General features: G+C 53.1%; 3 protein-coding genes across 9 annotated transcripts; 2 read left to right on the top strand and 1 right to left on the bottom strand.

Moving 5' to 3' along the window:
* Positions 1 to 241: 241 nt before the first annotated feature.
* ZNF513 (zinc finger protein 513) lies at positions 242 to 3,488 on the top strand (the record flags this gene model as incomplete). 2 transcript variants are annotated; one of them, XM_084235645.1, is made up of 4 exons in its annotated part: positions 242 to 341; positions 876 to 1,037; positions 1,985 to 2,572; positions 2,662 to 3,488. In XM_084235645.1, the coding sequence occupies 3 exons, from the start codon at positions 1,013 to 1,015 to the stop codon at positions 3,486 to 3,488; spliced, it is 1,440 nt and encodes a 479-aa protein (XP_084091771.1). The 2 variants fall into 2 exon arrangements, with proteins under 2 accessions (XP_084091771.1, XP_084091770.1); XM_084235644.1 differs by lacking the exon at positions 242 to 341 and adding an exon at positions 577 to 631.
* A 796-nt stretch (positions 3,489 to 4,284) lies between these two features.
* On the bottom strand, positions 4,285 to 9,351 carry SNX17 (sorting nexin 17; the record flags this gene model as incomplete). 3 transcript variants are annotated; one of them, XM_084235256.1, is made up of 15 exons in its annotated part: positions 4,285 to 4,398; positions 4,492 to 4,533; positions 4,612 to 4,686; positions 4,826 to 4,903; positions 5,067 to 5,192; positions 5,303 to 5,506; positions 5,601 to 5,693; positions 5,984 to 6,053; positions 6,298 to 6,385; positions 6,537 to 6,627; positions 6,738 to 6,848; positions 7,138 to 7,202; positions 7,674 to 7,791; positions 8,764 to 8,838; positions 9,289 to 9,351. In XM_084235256.1, 15 exons carry the CDS (start codon positions 9,349 to 9,351, stop codon positions 4,285 to 4,287), a joined length of 1,413 nt encoding a protein of 470 aa, XP_084091382.1. The 3 variants fall into 3 exon arrangements, with proteins under 3 accessions (XP_084091382.1, XP_084091383.1, XP_084091384.1); XM_084235257.1 differs by having other exon boundaries at positions 8,800 to 8,838; XM_084235258.1 differs by lacking the exon at positions 8,764 to 8,838.
* Positions 9,352 to 9,731: 380 nt separating this feature from the next.
* EIF2B4 (eukaryotic translation initiation factor 2B subunit delta) lies at positions 9,732 to 14,575 on the top strand (the record flags this gene model as incomplete). Of its 4 annotated transcripts, none has more annotated exons than XM_084235731.1 (13): positions 9,732 to 9,762; positions 10,173 to 10,216; positions 10,533 to 10,668; positions 10,868 to 11,071; positions 11,593 to 11,675; positions 11,888 to 11,979; positions 12,222 to 12,336; positions 12,539 to 12,615; positions 12,802 to 12,904; positions 13,156 to 13,283; positions 13,434 to 13,611; positions 14,025 to 14,205; positions 14,328 to 14,575. In XM_084235731.1, 13 exons carry the CDS (start codon positions 9,732 to 9,734, stop codon positions 14,525 to 14,527), a joined length of 1,572 nt encoding a protein of 523 aa, XP_084091857.1. In that variant the 3' UTR covers positions 14,528 to 14,575. The 4 variants fall into 4 exon arrangements, with proteins under 4 accessions (XP_084091857.1, XP_084091856.1, XP_084091855.1 ...); XM_084235730.1 differs by having other exon boundaries at positions 10,865 to 11,071; XM_084235729.1 differs by lacking the exon at positions 9,732 to 9,762 and having other exon boundaries at positions 10,079 to 10,216.
* Positions 14,576 to 16,419: the final 1,844 nt, after the last annotated feature.

Here is a 16,419-nt window from a genome sequence, read left to right as displayed (position 1 = left end):
CTCTGCGGTCCACCTTTCGAGTGTGCCTTTAGGTGTGGAGGGTTGGGGGGTGCTGTAGCTCCTGGCCGGCTGGTTTGGCGACGACGCGTCCTCGCCCCTTCCTGGAATCAGGGATAATCTTTCCGTCCCTCCAGGGAGGGGTCAGGACCGGTCAGGCGGCCCATGACAGCCGCCTGCAGCCCGCCCTCGGCCGGGTTTCTCGCTGCTCTCCGATTGGCTCGCGCGCCCTCTTTCGTCACAATCACTTCCTGGTCACGCAGCGAAGCTTTCGCCGCTGGGCTTCGCACGGACTACGCGTCCCGTGTGGCTCTGCGGAAGCGGAAGCGGAAGCGAGCACGGAGGTACCAGCTGGTCTCCGTAGGGGGGGTCGGGGGCTCCATGAATGGACGCGGCGGCGGCGGCGGGAGCGGCCTGAGCTGGGCGCCGGGGCCAGAGCCGGGGGCGGCCCGGGGCCCGCGCCGCTGCATGGGGGCGGCTCGCGGGTCCTGAGAGGCGGGGCGGGCGGGCGAACCGACCAGGGAGGGGCGGGGCCGGGCGGCCACAGGCCGGAGGCGCGTCGGGCTGGAGCCGGTCACGATGCCCCGAAGGAAGCAAAGCCACCCGCAGCCCGTGAAATGCGAGGGGGTCAAAGGTCAGGGGTCAGGGGCCGCGGGGGGAGGAGCGGGGTGGGGACAGTGGCGTGAGTTCAGGTCGGGGTGGCGGGGGACTCCTAAGGGATGGGGTGGGCGATCTGGACTCCGAGCTCCTCGCCGAGGTACTGAGGGGACCCGAGAGGCCCGCGAGTGCGGGAAGCGGGTTACGAGGGCGGGCGCCCCGGGTGCGGATGACGGGCACGGCTCCTGCGGGCCAGCCTCCAAGCCCCCTCCCCCCTCCAGTGGACACCGAAGACTCCCTCGATGAAGGACCCGGGGCCCTGGTATTGGAGAGCGATTTGCTACTAGGCCAGGATCTGGAGTTTGAGGAGGAAGAGGAAGAGGAAGAGGAGGAAGGTGACGGCAACAGTGACCAGCTCATGGGCTTCGAGAGAGACTCTGAAGGTGGGTTTGGGAGATTGGATTCAGTCTTGGTGACCCCTAGAACCTCAGCCCTTCGGGAGGAGGGTTAGGGTATAGGGCTAGAGAGTAACCCCCCATTTCCTGCCACCGCAGAAGGTGATTTGAACTAGATTTTTTTGGCTACTGCTCTGCCCAGTCAGCTCTAGGGCTGTTTAGGTGAAGTTCCGAGGCCTGGTCCGAAGGTGGTGAGGACAGGGGATGATCACACGATGCAACTGGTTAGAAGCAAATGCCCTTTTAATAACCTTGTCCCCCTCCCTAGCCAGTTCCTTTGTGAACTTACTTTTAAGAGGTTCAGGGAAGCAACTGCTTAGGTCTGACTCCCTTTCACCTGCAGCACAAGCTTCTTTTGTATTGAGGTTTTAGTCCAGCCTCAAGTACCCTTCCACATTCTCTTCCCTGTAATTTCTTGGCATCACCCCATCTAATTTGCTGCGCTGCCTAACCACTTATACCACTTACGAGGTTTTTGAAAGTCATTGAGGGAATCCATATAAAAAGGAATCCATCCTTTAGGCTTAGAAGTGGTATTAGTTGCATTTCTCTTTCTTCACTTCCTTCCAAATTTTGCTTCACTGGAGGTAGTGTTTATAATCGGTTCCATATTACAAGGGACCTCAGCAATACAGAGCTTGGAAAGCGTCTCGGATCTCTACCTTGTGTATGTTTTACTTCCTTATTCCAGTAGTCAGTTAATTGCATTGACTCATTTCAGTGTCCGACCCACTCTGAGCTCTTTTCCTCTCAGTGGAGCTAAGTACAACCGCCGTGGCCAGGTTAGCGCAGCTTCCCAGGGAGAGTTCATGTTGAATTTTCAGGATCTTTGAAGCGAAGAGTGGGTCCCAAGTGGGGAGACCCCAAGTGAGAAAGGGAGTTTGGAGCACGGTCCTACCCCATGTTGATGTCTCTTCTCATGTCTGTCTCACCAGGAGACTCTCTGGGGGCCAGGCCTGGGCTTCCCTACGGGCTGAGCGACGACGAGTCTGGGGGCGGCCGGGCACTAAGTGCCGACAGTGAAGTTGAGGAGCCAGCCAGGGGTCCAGGGGAGGCCAGGGGTGAGAGGCCAGGCCCAGCCTGCCACCTGTGTGGGGGGCCGACAGGTGAGGGGCCGTGTTGTGGGGCAGGAGGGCCGGGTGGGGGGCCCCCGCTGCCCCCACGGCTGCTGTACTCATGCCGCCTCTGCGCCTTCGTGTCCCACTACTCGAGCCACCTGAAGCGGCACATGCAGACACACAGCGGAGAGAAGCCGTTCCGCTGTGGTCGCTGCCCCTACGCCTCAGCCCAGCTCGTCAACCTGACGCGACATACCCGCACCCACACTGGCGAGAAGCCCTACCGCTGTCCCCACTGCCCCTTTGCCTGCAGCAGCCTGGGCAACCTGAGGCGGCATCAGCGCACCCACGCGGGGCCCCCCACTCCTCCCTGCCCGACCTGTGGCTTCCGCTGCTGTGCTCCGCGTCCAACCCGGCCTCCCAGCCCCGCAGAGCAGGAGGGGGCGGTGCCCCGGCGACCTGAAGGTAAAGAGCCAGGAAGCAAAGGACCTGGGACTTGGGCGGGGCCTCCTGGGATGCTGGGATTCATAGCCCTGCTCTCATTGCCTCCACAGATGCTCTGCTGCTTCCAGATTTGAGTCTTCATGTCCCACCTGGCGGCGCCAGTTTCTTGCCAGACTGTGGGCAGTTGCGGGGTGAAGGGGAGGGCCTCTGTGGGACTGGAGCAGAACCACTGCCAGAGCTGCTGTTCCCTTGGACCTGCCGGAACTGTGGACAAGAACTGGAGGAGGGGGAGAGTAGTCGGCTGGGAGCTGCCACGTGTGGGCGCTGCATGCGAGGAGAGACTGGAGGGGGGGCCAGTGGGGGGCCCCAGGGCCCCAGTGACAAAGGCTTTGCCTGTAGCCTCTGCCCCTTTGCCACTCACTACCCCAACCACCTGGCCCGGCACATGAAGACACATAGTGGGGAAAAGCCCTTCCGCTGTGCCCGCTGCCCCTATGCCTCTGCTCATCTGGATAACCTGAAGCGGCACCAGCGAGTCCACACGGGAGAGAAGCCCTACAAGTGTCCCCTCTGTCCCTATGCCTGTGGCAATCTGGCCAACCTCAAGCGTCATGGTCGCATCCACTCTGGGGACAAACCTTTTCGGTGTAGCCTTTGCAACTACAGCTGCAACCAGAGCATGAACCTCAAACGCCACATGCTGCGGCACACAGGCGAGAAGCCCTTTCGCTGTGCCACCTGCGCCTACACCACTGGCCACTGGGACAACTACAAACGCCACCAGAAGGTGCATGGCCACGGTGGGGCAGGAGGGCCTGGCCTCTCTGCTTCGGAGGGCTGGGCTCCACCTCACAGCCCCCCTTCTGTTTTGAGCACTCGGGGTCCAACGGCCCTGGGCAGCACTGGTAGCCGGGCTGTCCATACCGACTCGCCCTGAACCAGGTCCTTTTCCTTTAGGGCCCTACGGATTCACCCTGTATGTTTTATACAGATGGACTAGAAGCTACCTTCTTCCTCCCCCGCTGGCCAGGGGCTCCACACAGACTAACCTAGCCCAAACCCCATGGACCGGGGGCCTTGTCTTGACTGGTGCACTTCATGAGCTCAGTGAGAAGGGTCCTGTATTCACCTCCATTGCTCCATCTCCAGGGGCTGTGGAAGAACTGGCTGGGGGTTTGCCCAGCCTCCCACCTGTTTATTTAACTTATTTCAGTGCTTTATAATAAAGGAAACACTAACAAAGCCATGTCTATGCTGAGTTGGCAGTGGCACGTACAGCTCAGCCTCACCCTGATCTTCAGCACAGCAGTCCATGTTGTGATGGAGGGAGCGGGGCAGTGAGAGGGAAGCAGAGGTAGGCAGCAATCAGGCTGAGTTTAATGAGGGGGAACTGGGCCAGACCACACAGAGACTTCTGCCCATCCCCTTGGCCTGGGGCCTCAGAAGCAGCCCAGGAGGAGCTGTGGTTCCTCCCCAAGGCAGGTAGCCATGGTCCCTTGGACTTTGTGCAAAATACTAAATGCTAATTTGGCATTGAGGGCCAGCTCTGGAAAGAGAGGACAGTCCTTTTTGCAGCCAGCCTGGGGGAGAAGGGAAGGTAGGTTAGGAGGCTCCTGGCCAGGAAGAGAAAAGGAGAAGGTAAGAGGACGACTCCCCAGCTTGGGATATACAGGCACAGGGCAAGTTTCTGAACATAATTCCAGGGTAGAGGGCAGACATCCGAGCACTGGAGATCACAGATCCTCATCTCCAATGCCTTCGAAGGCGAAATTGCCGTGGACATCGCTGGCACTGGCATCTGTGCTGGGACTGCCAATCCCCCGCAAGCTCACAGCACTCAGCTTGCTCTGTAACAAAGGCAGGGTGGGGGTCAGAGTGCCGGATCCTCCTTGAGATTCCCCTACAAACACCCATTTCACCAACCCTTGTAGGCAACTCACTGAGAGTTTGACCATGGACTCCCGACTGGCATCAGGTGACTCCTGGGGAAGAGGCAGAGGTGTCAGAGACCTCACTGAGGCAAGGCTGGGGGCTGGGGTACTGACCAGGGAATAACTTACAAGCAGCGGTGGGGACTTGACTGCTTGCTGGCTGTCTGAGCGTCTCAGAGTGCCCCCGACCCGGCGGCGCAGCATCTGGGGGTGAGGGTAGGGGCAATGATGAGGGCAGGATCATTCCCTTTGAAATGCCCATCACCTCCCCTCCCTCTTCAGTGAAGCCTCGCGCCTAGGAGACTACAACCACTCAGCTGCTTGGCCCCTGCTTGCTGCTTACCTTCCTGATACTGCCTCCGGATTTCTTTACCATCAGCTCATCTACCATGGACTGCAAGCAGATGCTCATCATGATAGCCTGAGGGCAAGAAGAGAGCTCAGCCTGACCAGAGTGGTCATCCTGAGCCCAGCACCCCTAAGACAAGGCTCCCACTCACGTGGAGTCCTGGAAGCCCTAGACTTGGGTATCTAAGAGAGACGGTGCAATGGGCTCCAGAGGAGGCCTGAGGGTGGGCTCACACCTGGGGGCTGGTGATGGTGACCCACTGTAGCCGGTCCTTGCTCATGAGGTATTCGAAAGCCAGCTCCAGGCGCACCTCGCCCCGGCCCCGGCCCGGGCTGCTTGTGCCTCCGCTGGGCAATGGCACCTGAGAGAGGAAGGGGAATTAGGCAGAGTTTATTCTGATCAAGCTACCTCCTCTGAAGCTCCAGGCTTGCTCTGCAACCCCTAGGGCCTCTCCCTCCCACCCCAACTCACAGAGGAGGTGACCCGCCAGCACCGCATGCGGGTGACACGGAAGGAGCCTTCTCGGAGTTGTTGGCCGGGCAGGCGGAGCTGGAGGCTGAGCTCACTGTTGCCTGCACTCACCACCACAGGACAGTCCTTCTCAGGAAAGTCAGCCACGCAGGCATCGAAGCGCAAGTAGCCATAGTGCCGCAGAGTCTGGGCCAGCCGCAGGAACTGAAACCATCACCATGTGGGGCGGGTGAGGAGGGGAAGGAAGCAGGACAGCCCACAGAAAGCAATCCCTTGGCGGGAGAGAGAGAGGCCTTACCTCCTTCTTGGAAACTTTTTCTTGCAGAGATTTGAGCTGCCGGTGTTGCTCCTTGGTGACCAGGATCCACCCCCGCTCAATGTCTGATACTGTCTACAGTAGAGATGGAGTGGGGTGGGGGTCCCCAGTCAGAAAGCCAAGGAAAGTGTCCAGTCACCTCTGTCCAGACTGACCCCTACGCCGTATTTGAGTGACCTCTTTGCAATGAGTCCTTGACCATATCAGCTTACAAAGCAGGGTATGCAGAGGTTGTGCCAGGTTCCCTGACAGTATTCTAGGAACTTCCCCGTGCACTGAGAGTAAAGACCTGAAAGGGCTGTTCTTGGTAGAGTGGGACACCAGTCACTTTCAGGGGAAGGCTTCTGAGGCAGCTCCAAGCTCACCTGAGCATAAAGCAGATTCAGGCCAACCCGGTTCTCCATGACATCGTCGTCATAGGCAGAGTCCCAGTAACTGTGAGGTCAAAGGGTGAAAAGGGGTCATGGGGCTAAGCTGTGCTAAGGCAAGAGGCAGAGAGGAAAATAGAGGCAAAGCAGGAGCAATCTGGAACTATCAGGTTAATGGCGCAGTAGGAGGAAGCTTGGGGGACTTGGTAGAAACACCCAGTGCTACCCCCTTTTCCACATTATTCTGTCTCAATACACAGCCCAATAACCCAATCCAACTTTCTCCCGCTCCCTCCCAGCCCAGCCCTGACCTCTTCCTTAGCACAATCTTATACTCTTGACTCCGAAGACTGGTAACAGACACATAAGGCAGCTCAAACTCTTGCAACTTTCGTACAACTATGGGTTAAAAAAAAAAGGGAAAATGTCATGAGACTCAAGGGGAGGGAAATCAAGAGTGAAGCCCTGAGGAAGTGCTACATTCTGGGGGACAGGGGAGTAAATGCACTACTTGAAGCACAGGAAAGCAGTAAAGTCCACAGAAACTCACAAGAAAAGGCTCCATCCTCTTTTTCTCGTACTAGAAAGAGGCTAAAGTATCCAATCAAGTCATCTGGAAGATCCAGCTTTGCAGCCACAGCCTGAGGATTGGGAAGGAAATACAACTTATCATACTGGCTGGTTCCAATCACTCTCAAGCCTGAGCCCCTTGGGTAGGGAAAGGAAGGGCAGTGCAGAACAAATGCCTCACCTCCAGGACATCTTCGGTCTGATCTGAAGTTAGCACATTGACCAGAACTTTCTGCCCATTGCTGAGCAGGACTTCCAAGGAGACCTCCTCTGTAGGGACCTGTTGTGTCTCCTGATTGTGAGCACAGACAGGAATGGAAGACACCACCTTTTTAGCCTCTGCCCAGAGTCCATCTCTGGCCCATGCCCAACCCTCTATTTCTAGGTCTCTGGTGTCTTTATTCTCAGAAGCTTAATTACAGGCCAGGTTTCCTTAATTTTATTGGTACAAGAGTCCTTTACATTAAAAAAAAAAAAAAAAAAAAAAGGCGCCAGATGACTTCTCTGTAGCTACCTCATTAAAATGACATGGCCCTGAGAAAAGTTCTTTTCTTAAATCTTGGTCCCACCAAAAATTTTACCTGTTGTGCTCGACGCAGGAAGCTATTGAAGGTCTCACTGCTCCCAAGCAATGGGTCTTGCCGAACTATGGGGACAACAGAAAGATGTTTCAGTAACATGATTCCCTTTTGGCTCTGCCCAGTTCTCTTCCAGGCAGACTGCACCCTACCCCATTTCCTGTGGCCTGCTGGATTGCCCAGCTGGCCTCACCTCACTGCATAAATTCTTCACCTTCCACACCCTTGGCTGCCATCTAGTTGAGACCAATATATAGTTTCCAGAACTAGGGAAGTAACAATGATGTAAATCTAAAGCATATCAGATACAATTAAATTCTCCCCACCCATCTAAATTGCTTTACAACTACCTAGCATGCCCAAAGTTGCTTTGCTAGTATCTAGCATATTCTTGCATGTCATTTACTTTTGCTAATTTAATAACAGATCAACAACAGGCTTCCCAGATTTAGAAATTAATTCTTCCATAGAGCCAGTTATTTTGAGTCTCTCCCCCATAATCTTCAACAGTCAGCCTAAAGTTCTCTCCAACCACTCACCAGCTTGCATGTACTTCTCTAACTGCTCTCTCCTCTGTTCTACCTCAGCAGGTGTCAGAGAGAAAAGCTTCTTTGGGGGAAATGCAGGAAGCACATTGGCCCCATACTCCTTCCGAAGCTATTTAGAGAAAGAGATACAACTCTTCAAATAAACATGGCAGAGAGAAGAGGCAATCCACTCACAGTGTTCTCCTGGGCTCTGCTTCCCTTCCCTCAGTACCTGCTCTTTGATCTATCCTGGTCATCTGGGAAGCAATTCCTTCAGCAGACAAAGCCACCCCTCTATCTTCGACATAGTTCTTACCTAGCTGATGTAGAAGCCATCCCCTTCACAGTGTGGGGCGGGTGTGTATGGAGCCAGGGTGTAGGGGACTTCCCAGATTATCTAGCAGGACTGTATTTATTGAACTCTCATGGGAAGTAAAGAGTTTTAGAAGAAAAGTTTATGTGCACACATAGTTACATAATAGCTAAGTATGTTCACAAAGTATCCTAGGACTTAAAGGAGTTTTACAGATCAACTAATCCATTTTTCATTTGTTGAAACTGAAATCCAAAGAAATTAGGTTACTTGCTTAGGGTTGCACAGACAATCAGTAGAACCAGGGCTCTCTACTGAATTAAACAGTTCACAATCTGGCGAGAACAGAGAGACATGCACCACAGATACCTAGAGATAACTGGAACAACTCAAGCACTAACTACAAAGCAATCAGTGATGGTTTGTAGGAGCAGGAAAAAGAATTTCAAGTTGCAGCTCAGATGACAGAAAAAATGATTTGGCAGCGGGTGGGGGTGTAGGTCGGTTTTTTTCATGCTCAGGCAAAGACTGAAGTAAGACTGGGGCTAGAGAAGCAGGAAGGAGGCTGTCGAGTATAAGGAGGGGCACAGCAGTTGGTGTGGCTGACTCTACACTTTTAAGGAGTTCCAGGAAATGTCACAAGATAAGCCAGAGCATTCGATCCTCCTCTGTGGCAGTGATTAAAGGGAAGCTACAACCTAAGGAAAGCGACGAGGCGGGGAAGGAGACACTGGTGCCCAGACATAGAAAAGGGCTTGAAGTTGCCTGAAGGCAGGGGCGCAGTCCCACCTGCTCGTGCAGCCCCAGGAGCTGGCTGTAGCGCACCCGACAGTGCAAGACTCCATTCACGTGAATGTTGTAGGCCTGAGGACACAAAAGCAGGCGAGCATTTTAGGGTCGCAGTCTGGGAGACTCCCCGGAAGTTGCCTGGTGTTGCTCCTGGGGAAGGCGCAGAGCCCCTCTGAGTGTTTGTCAGTCTGTTTTCCCCAGGGCCGGGTTCCAAAGTACAAGGCCAAGTCCAGGGGAAACTCGGGCACTCTGCCGCAATCTCCCTCCCCAAGAAACCAGTGACGCCCACCAGAGCCACGAAGGCCCAGCCGGGGGAGGCAACACGGCCGAACAAAGGACCTAAAGAAGCTGCGGCGGCCTGTGGACGACTCTGAGACGTGTTACAACCATCCAGAGAGACCGCCGGGAGTCGGCAGCCTGGGACCATGCCCGAAAGGGTCGTCGGCCAGGCCTCGGAGGCCGCTCAGAGAGGGCTCCGGCCCGTTATCCCCGCCCCTGCCCGGCCCGGCTCCGGCCGCTCCTCACCACGTAGGCGGAGCCGCCGCTGTCCCCGCTGCGGGACTCGGTTTCCGGAATGGAAAAGTGCATGTTCCCCGCGGCAGGGCCCGGTCGGGCTCCAGACTGCGAGGGCCGCGGCGGCTCTGCGCGCTCGCCTCCGTTGCTTAGCGAGTCCCGGCAGCTTCATTCGCCATTTTGGGGGGCTGAGATCGGAGGTGGGAAGGGCGGTGGGACGTCCGCTCCGGGGCGCAGCTCCCCGGGCATGCTGGGATCTGTAGTCTACAGGGCGCGAGGAGCCAGCCCGGCGGGAGCCCAACGCGGAGGTGGCCCTCGTCGCGACCCGTAGCCCCGGGCGCGGCCCCGGTGCACGACGGGGGCTGTAGTCTCCGGGGGCCGCACGCCGCGGGAGTCGGCCCAGGTGGCGCTGTGGTCCCAGTGACCGTGGCGGGCGGAGCCGAGGACGGTGTGTGATGGCTGCCGTGGCTGTGGCTGTTCGCGAGGGTGAGTGAAGGGTCGGGGCGCCCAGACAGGTGCGCGAGCCGAAGGACTTCGGGTGGGCCCTGCTGGGCCCGGAGCCCCTCTGGGCCCTGTCACTGAGTTCCGGCTCCGCGCCGGACCCGGGCCTGCACTGCCTGGGGCACAGCCCCGAGCCGCGTACCGGCTGGTTCCCTTGAGAAGGGTGGGTGTCCCCTCCTGCCTCCTGCCTCCCGCCTCCCGCCTCCTGCCTCCCGCCCCCGCCTTCCCTTTGATCCTGCCGCGCACTGCGTCCCCACGCGGATCCCTGGCTTGCCTCCCGCCTGGTGGCGGAGCCCTGGTCATGCCGACCCAGCAGCCAGCTGCGCCGACTCCGAGTCCCCCCAAGCCCTCCCGGAGCCTTTCTGGCTCACTGTGTGCTCTGTTTTCTGATGCAGACTCGGGATCTGGGATGAAGGCGGAGCTATCTCCTCGGCCCGGGGTAAGTGTGGGTGCCCTTCCGAGCCGCCTGTCAAACGGTGCGCAGGAGGCTCTGTCAGCCACATTGTCCCAACCTGATTCCCGTTTCACTTTATTTCGCGGTAAAGCCAGGAGATTTTACAGAGTTCTTTCAACCCCAACGGTATGTGCCTCTGATCCTGGAGGAGAAGCTTTGATCTCCGTGGGATGTTGAGTTGTAAGCAGAGAGTGAGGGAGGATTAGAGACTTAACTTTGGGGGAATCTTGTAGACAGCCAATAGTGCGTCTTCACCTTTGGGATTGTCAGGGGTAAGAACAGTATTCTGTATGTGTCTCAGGCGGGGGGGAGGGAGATGACCCAAGAAGAGAAGCTTCAGCTTCGGAAGGAAAAGAAACAGCAGAAGAAGAAACGGAAGGAGGAAAAGGGAGCAGAACCAGAAACTGGCTCTGCAGTATCTGCAGCCCCATGTCAAGGTGCGGGGACTTTTTTTTTTAATAAAGGCCTGGGATGTGGAGCAGGTAGAGGGATGTGTGGGAGAGAAGAGTGGGAGGTGGGACAAAGTTCATTTGAAAAAGTGAGCAGTGAAGAGTGGATAAAGGGAGCGAGGCTTTGACTGGGGCTTTCATATCATCTGCCTGGAGCTTGGGAACCTCTTCCTTTTACGTTTAGTAGGCCCAACCAAAGAACTGTCTGGACTGGGCAGTCAGTTGGGCACTGCTGGGGAGAAAGTTCCAGCTGGTCGGAGTAAAGCTGAACTTCGTGCTGAGCGGCGGGCCAAGCAGGATGCCCAGCGGGCACTGAAACAGGCAAGAAAAGGGGAACAAGGAGGGTCAACCCCTCAAGCCTGTCCTGGCACAGCTGGAGAAATCCCCTCAGGTATTTTTCCTTCATTTCAGCATCTCTATAAACTCTGATTGTTGTTTGATCTGGCCTTCCAATAGTAAGACACCTCTCCCCTCCCATTCTTCGCCTTGGGACCCAGAGTTCAAAATTCTTCTCCTAATCTTATCCTACTTCCACTTCTTTTTAAAGATTTTATTTATCTTTGCATGGGAGGACTGGGGTGTAGGCCAGAGGTGGGGGAGGGGAAGAGGGTTCACCAGAGACAGAGTGAGGAGCAGAACAGGCAGATCTACTGAAATACACTGCTGAGGGAAGCAGCGGGCGAGAAAGGAGAGGTCTGCTGCACCATATGTGGGTTAGCTCCCTGGCCAGGGATTGAACCCAGGCCATTGTGGTGGCAGCGCTGAGACTTAACCCCTAGGCCACCAGGGAGGCCCTCCATTTCTTTTTTTTCCTCCTCCTCTGCCCAACTTTTCTTGATGTCCTTTAGGCCCTAAAAACAAGTTTCTCATGATCAACTGTTGTGGCTTGAAGACATGACTGTTGTTTTTTAGGAGTGAAACGTCTCCCTGAGCAGACTCAGGTGGATGACCTCACACTTCTGAGAAGGCTTGTTAGAAAACCAGAGCGACAACAGGTAGGAAGGGGGGTTGGTGTGGTGTGCGGCCAGAAAGAGCCTCGGGAATGGGATTAAGGGAGGAAAGGTACTCTGTTGGGGCAAAAAGAAGGGCAAAGATGCTGAGAAGGATGGGGATTTAGCTAAAAGCAGTCTCACTGTGTACTTCCTTTCTAGCTTCATCCCATAAGATTTACACTCTGAGCCTTTGGTCCTATTTCCTTGTTCTCAAGGTTCCTACACGAAAGGATTATGGATCCAAAGTCAGTCTCTTCTCCCACCTACCCCAGTACAGCAGACAAAACTCTCTGACCCAGTATATGAGGTAGGATCCTCTGAAATTGTCATAACTTTTAAGTAGGAGGGATTTTAGCAACTCAGTACTAAAAGTGACTGGAAACTTGAAGTTGAATAAATGGGAAGGAAAGTGAATAAAAGGCAAAAAAAAAAAAAAAAAAGGAAATGGGGGTGTCTATGCCGGTGAAGGAAGTTCCTGTTTATCAGGGGCAGATGGGCAGTAGATGCTCAAGCTCCCTTGCAAAGTGTGTGACACCGCCATCCCATCAGCATCCCATCCTCTGTGATCCACCCAGCCATGGTGCGCCTCGGCCTGCAGTATTCCCAGGGCCTGGTCAGTGGCTCCAATGCCCGGTGTATTGCCCTGCTCCGTGCCTTGCAGCAGGTATGCTCCCCTCCTGCCCCCTCTTATGACCCAATCCCACCCACCCTGACACTATCCCAGCTTTGGTTACCCACAGTAATCTCTAGGGCTAAGAGAGAATGACTCTGCCCTCAGTATACTTCACTCAGTAAATCTTACACTTCTCCCCATTCACAAGCCTTTGTTAGGGGGCATTTTGTTGACTAACTTGTATATCCCTTAGGTGATTCAGGATTACACAACACCACCCAATGAAGAACTCTCAAGGGACCTCGTAAATAAACTAAAGCCCTACTTCAGGTAAGGACAACCACAATAAGGCCACTCCCACCTTGTCTGGTCCTGTACGCTTTCTCTTGCCCTTTTACCTCTGTCTATCTCTATTTTCATATTTCTGTTCTCTGTCTTTTTTAAAGAAATGTTTTTGAACGTGAGAGCTTTGTAAGTTGTAATGAGTTATACTTATGTGAGGTGTTATTGTTGTAGCTTCCTGACTCAGTGCCGCCCCCTGTCAGCAAGCATGTGCAATGCCATCAAGTTCCTTAACAAGGAGATCACTAGCGTGAGCAGCTCCAAGCGGGAAGAGGAGGTAATGTGTATGCTTGAAGAAGACATACACCTGGGGGTAGAGCTGAGACACACGTTTAGGGCCCCCAGGAATGCAGACATTCTGCCCTAGTCAAGAGTTAAAGAAGTGGTTGGACTGTCTGACTGTGCCACCTTTGGGTCCCTTTGCAACCCTTTCAGTTCATTGTTACACACATGTTCCAGCCTTTGGCATGATGAGCAGAGGAAGAAATGTGTTCATTTATTGCTTCTTAAGCATCTTACTCCATTTAGGCCAAGTCAGAACTCCGAGCAGCCATTGATCGGTATGTGCAAGAGAAGATTGTGCTTGCAGCTCAGGCAATTTCACGCTTTGCTTATAAGAAGATCAGTAATGGAGATGTGATCCTGGTGTATGGATGGTACGGTTCGGAAGCTATGACTGAGAAAACTCAGGGGTGGGGGTGTGTGAAATGATCTGAAGAAGGGACTTCTCTTTGCCTTTAGGAACGAGCTGGCCACCAACCAGTTAGTGACATTTATAACTGAATCCTCCTCTTCATTCACTCCAGCTCATCCCTGGTATCACGAATTCTTCAGGAGGCTTGGGCTAAGGGCCGGCGGTTTCGGGTGGTAGTGGTGGACAGCCGGCCACGGCTGGAGGGAAGGCACACGCTACGTTCTCTTGTCCATGCCGGTGTCCCTGCCTCCTACCTGCTGATTCCTGCAGCCTCCTATGTGCTCCCAGAGGTGAGGGCAGAGAAAGGGACTCCGAAGTTGGAGATAAAAGGGTATAGTAGTAAAGACATAATCCCATCTTCTTCAGGTTGTAATTATTTGGAAATAATTAGAATTATATAACTGTTTTTATATGTAATAGGAAAAACATCTGCAAAATGTTATAGCACATTCTAGCTACAGCAAGAACTTTATATTAAACTAACAGCCACTAGGAGGGACCAGGATAAAAGTAAAGTTTAGAGTTTAGTTTTCTTGTGGGAGGTTTGATGGGTCAGTAGCCAGGTGTTTTCCATGAACAGCCTCTAGTAAGATTTATTACTCATTGTCTTAATATTGCTGCTGGGCAGGAGTGGTGAATTTTACCCCATAATAATCATCAATCGCATTTCTCTTCCCCCCCATCCCATTCTCCAAACAAATAGGTTTCTAAGGTGCTATTGGGAGCTCATGCACTCCTGGCCAACGGGTCTGTGATGTCACGGGTAGGGACAGCACAGCTGGCCCTGGTGGCACGAGCCCACAACGTGCCGGTGCTGGTCTGCTGTGAAACATACAAGTTCTGTGAGCGGGTGCAGACTGATGCCTTTGTCTCTAACGAGCTGGGTAAGAGCCCAGGAGGGCAGAAGAGAAGGCTCTAGGACCTGAGCAGATTTGGGAGGAAGAGGGGAGACTGAACTACAGCCTACTTTCTAAGAGGACATCATTGGGTACACCTCTCATTGCAGATGACCCAGACGATCTGCTGTGTGAGCAAGGAGACCACATAGCCCTGGCTAACTGGCAGAACCACCTGTCCCTGCGGTTGTTGAATCTGGTCTATGATGTGACTCCCCCAGAACTGGTGGATCTGGTGATCACAGAGCTGGGGATGATCCCTTGCAGTTCTGTACCTGTTGTCCTCCGAGTCAAAAGCAGTGACCAGTGAGTGGGGGAACACAGGGTCAATAAATTACATACACTCTATGTTCAGCAACTCTGCTGCCTTTGTATCTCTTTTAACATTGCCACTACTTATGTTAGGAGTCTAGACATCCCAACACCTCAGCATCTGCTACCACCCTCAGACCTTTATGAAGATCCTCTGAAATGTCTAGTTCCATGTCAGTGCTTTGGGGCCAGAGGTCAAAAAAACTATCCAACCATCAACCATTTATTGAATATCTGTATTCCAAACCCTGAGCTAGATATGAGGAGCAATATAAGGACAAATGAAAGTCCATGGTATTATTAACTAAGCCAGTGTGTGATCTCAGGCATTCTGGATCCAGAGACTGTGCCCTTAATTGTTTGTTATGCTATCTGCCATTAAGGAGCACTATTGGAGGAGGAACACAGGCAATATCTATAGTATGACATAAATTCTAGTAGTGTGAATGGAGTTCCTTCTAAGGATGATGCCAGGTTTTATGAGGTTGAAGACTTCCCAGGTAACATCTGACCTTGTCCTTGAAGGGTAAGTTTTCCAGTTGGAAAGGAATGGAAAGGCATTGCTTCTCAGCATTTCGGCTAAGATCAAGTGTATTATCTGTTTTTATCAGTTTAATATCTGATGTATCTTCTATCTGAGGATAATACATTAAATGGATTTTTGTAGCAGGGAGATGGAATAGGAACTTGCTCCATCCACTCCACGCATCCACCTGGTATTACACTGTTCCACTCCATGGAACAAAATTTTAAAAAATGAAAAGAAATATAAAGGCAGATCAGCAGTAGAAATAACTTGAACACAAAGATGGAGTAGGCTTAAAATAGCGGCCAGTTCCAAAGTGTCAAGTAGGTTGGTGAGGCTAGACCCAAGAATCATTTGGAGACCTCGTGATAAAGCAGCAAAGGTAGGTAGATTACCAGAGTCTACTTATTGTGGTCAGCCAAAAAAAAAAAAAAATGGAGGTATTCATTTTGTGTGTGCGTGTATGTGTGGGTATTTTATTGAAAAATCTCACAGTAGTAGAATGAACTATACAAAGAATCTGGGGCCTCCCTGGTGGCACAAGGGGTTAAGTCTCAGCACTATCAAGCTATCATCAGCCACTGCAGCAAAAGTGGATCACGGATCAGGGAGCCACCCACATGGGGCAACAGACCTCCTCTGCCTCAACCACCGCTCCCCTCAGCATTGTATTTCAGTAGATCTGCCTGTTCTGCTCCCCACTCTGTCCCTGGTGAATCCTCTCACCTCCCACACCTCTGGCCTATACCCCAGTTCTTGTATGCATAAATAAAAAAAAAAACCTTAAAAAAAAGAACCCCATCACCAGATGCAATTATTTATCAAGTTTCACATTTGTTTTTAACAGTTTAACTTGCTGATGTTAGAGTAAACCCCAGACATTATAACACTCTTACAAACACAGCATGTGTCTCTTAAAAGGTATAGGAATTTCCATGTCATTACTTAGTATTATCCAACCTATAATAAAAGCTTTCTTGATTGTGTTAAAAATAGTTTCCTATAGTTGATTTGAATAGGATCCAAGTAAATCCACATTTATTTTTTAAAAAAGATTTATTATATTTATGTATGCATACAAGAGCTGGGGTGTAGGCCAGAGGTGTGTGTGTGTGAGCGGACTCACGAGAGACCGTGGGGAGCAGAACAGGCAGATGTACTGAAATACACTGCTGAGGGGAGCAGTGGGCAAGGCAGGAGAGGTCTGCTGCGCCATGTGGATCAGCTCCCTGGCCGGCAATCGAACATGTGCTGCAGTGGCTGCAGATGGCTTTACGGTGCTGACACTTAACCCCTTGCGCCACCAGAGAGGACCGACCCCCACGCTACATTTTCTGCTCCTGCTCCCTTTCATGTCCTTTTTC

Source organism: Talpa europaea, assembly GCF_964194135.1.
Source record: "Talpa europaea genome assembly, chromosome: 6".
Lineage (NCBI taxonomy): Eukaryota > Metazoa > Chordata > Mammalia > Eulipotyphla > Talpidae > Talpa > Talpa europaea.
Note: the sequence above shows the minus strand (reverse complement) of the source record. Positions and strands in the feature narration are given on the sequence as shown.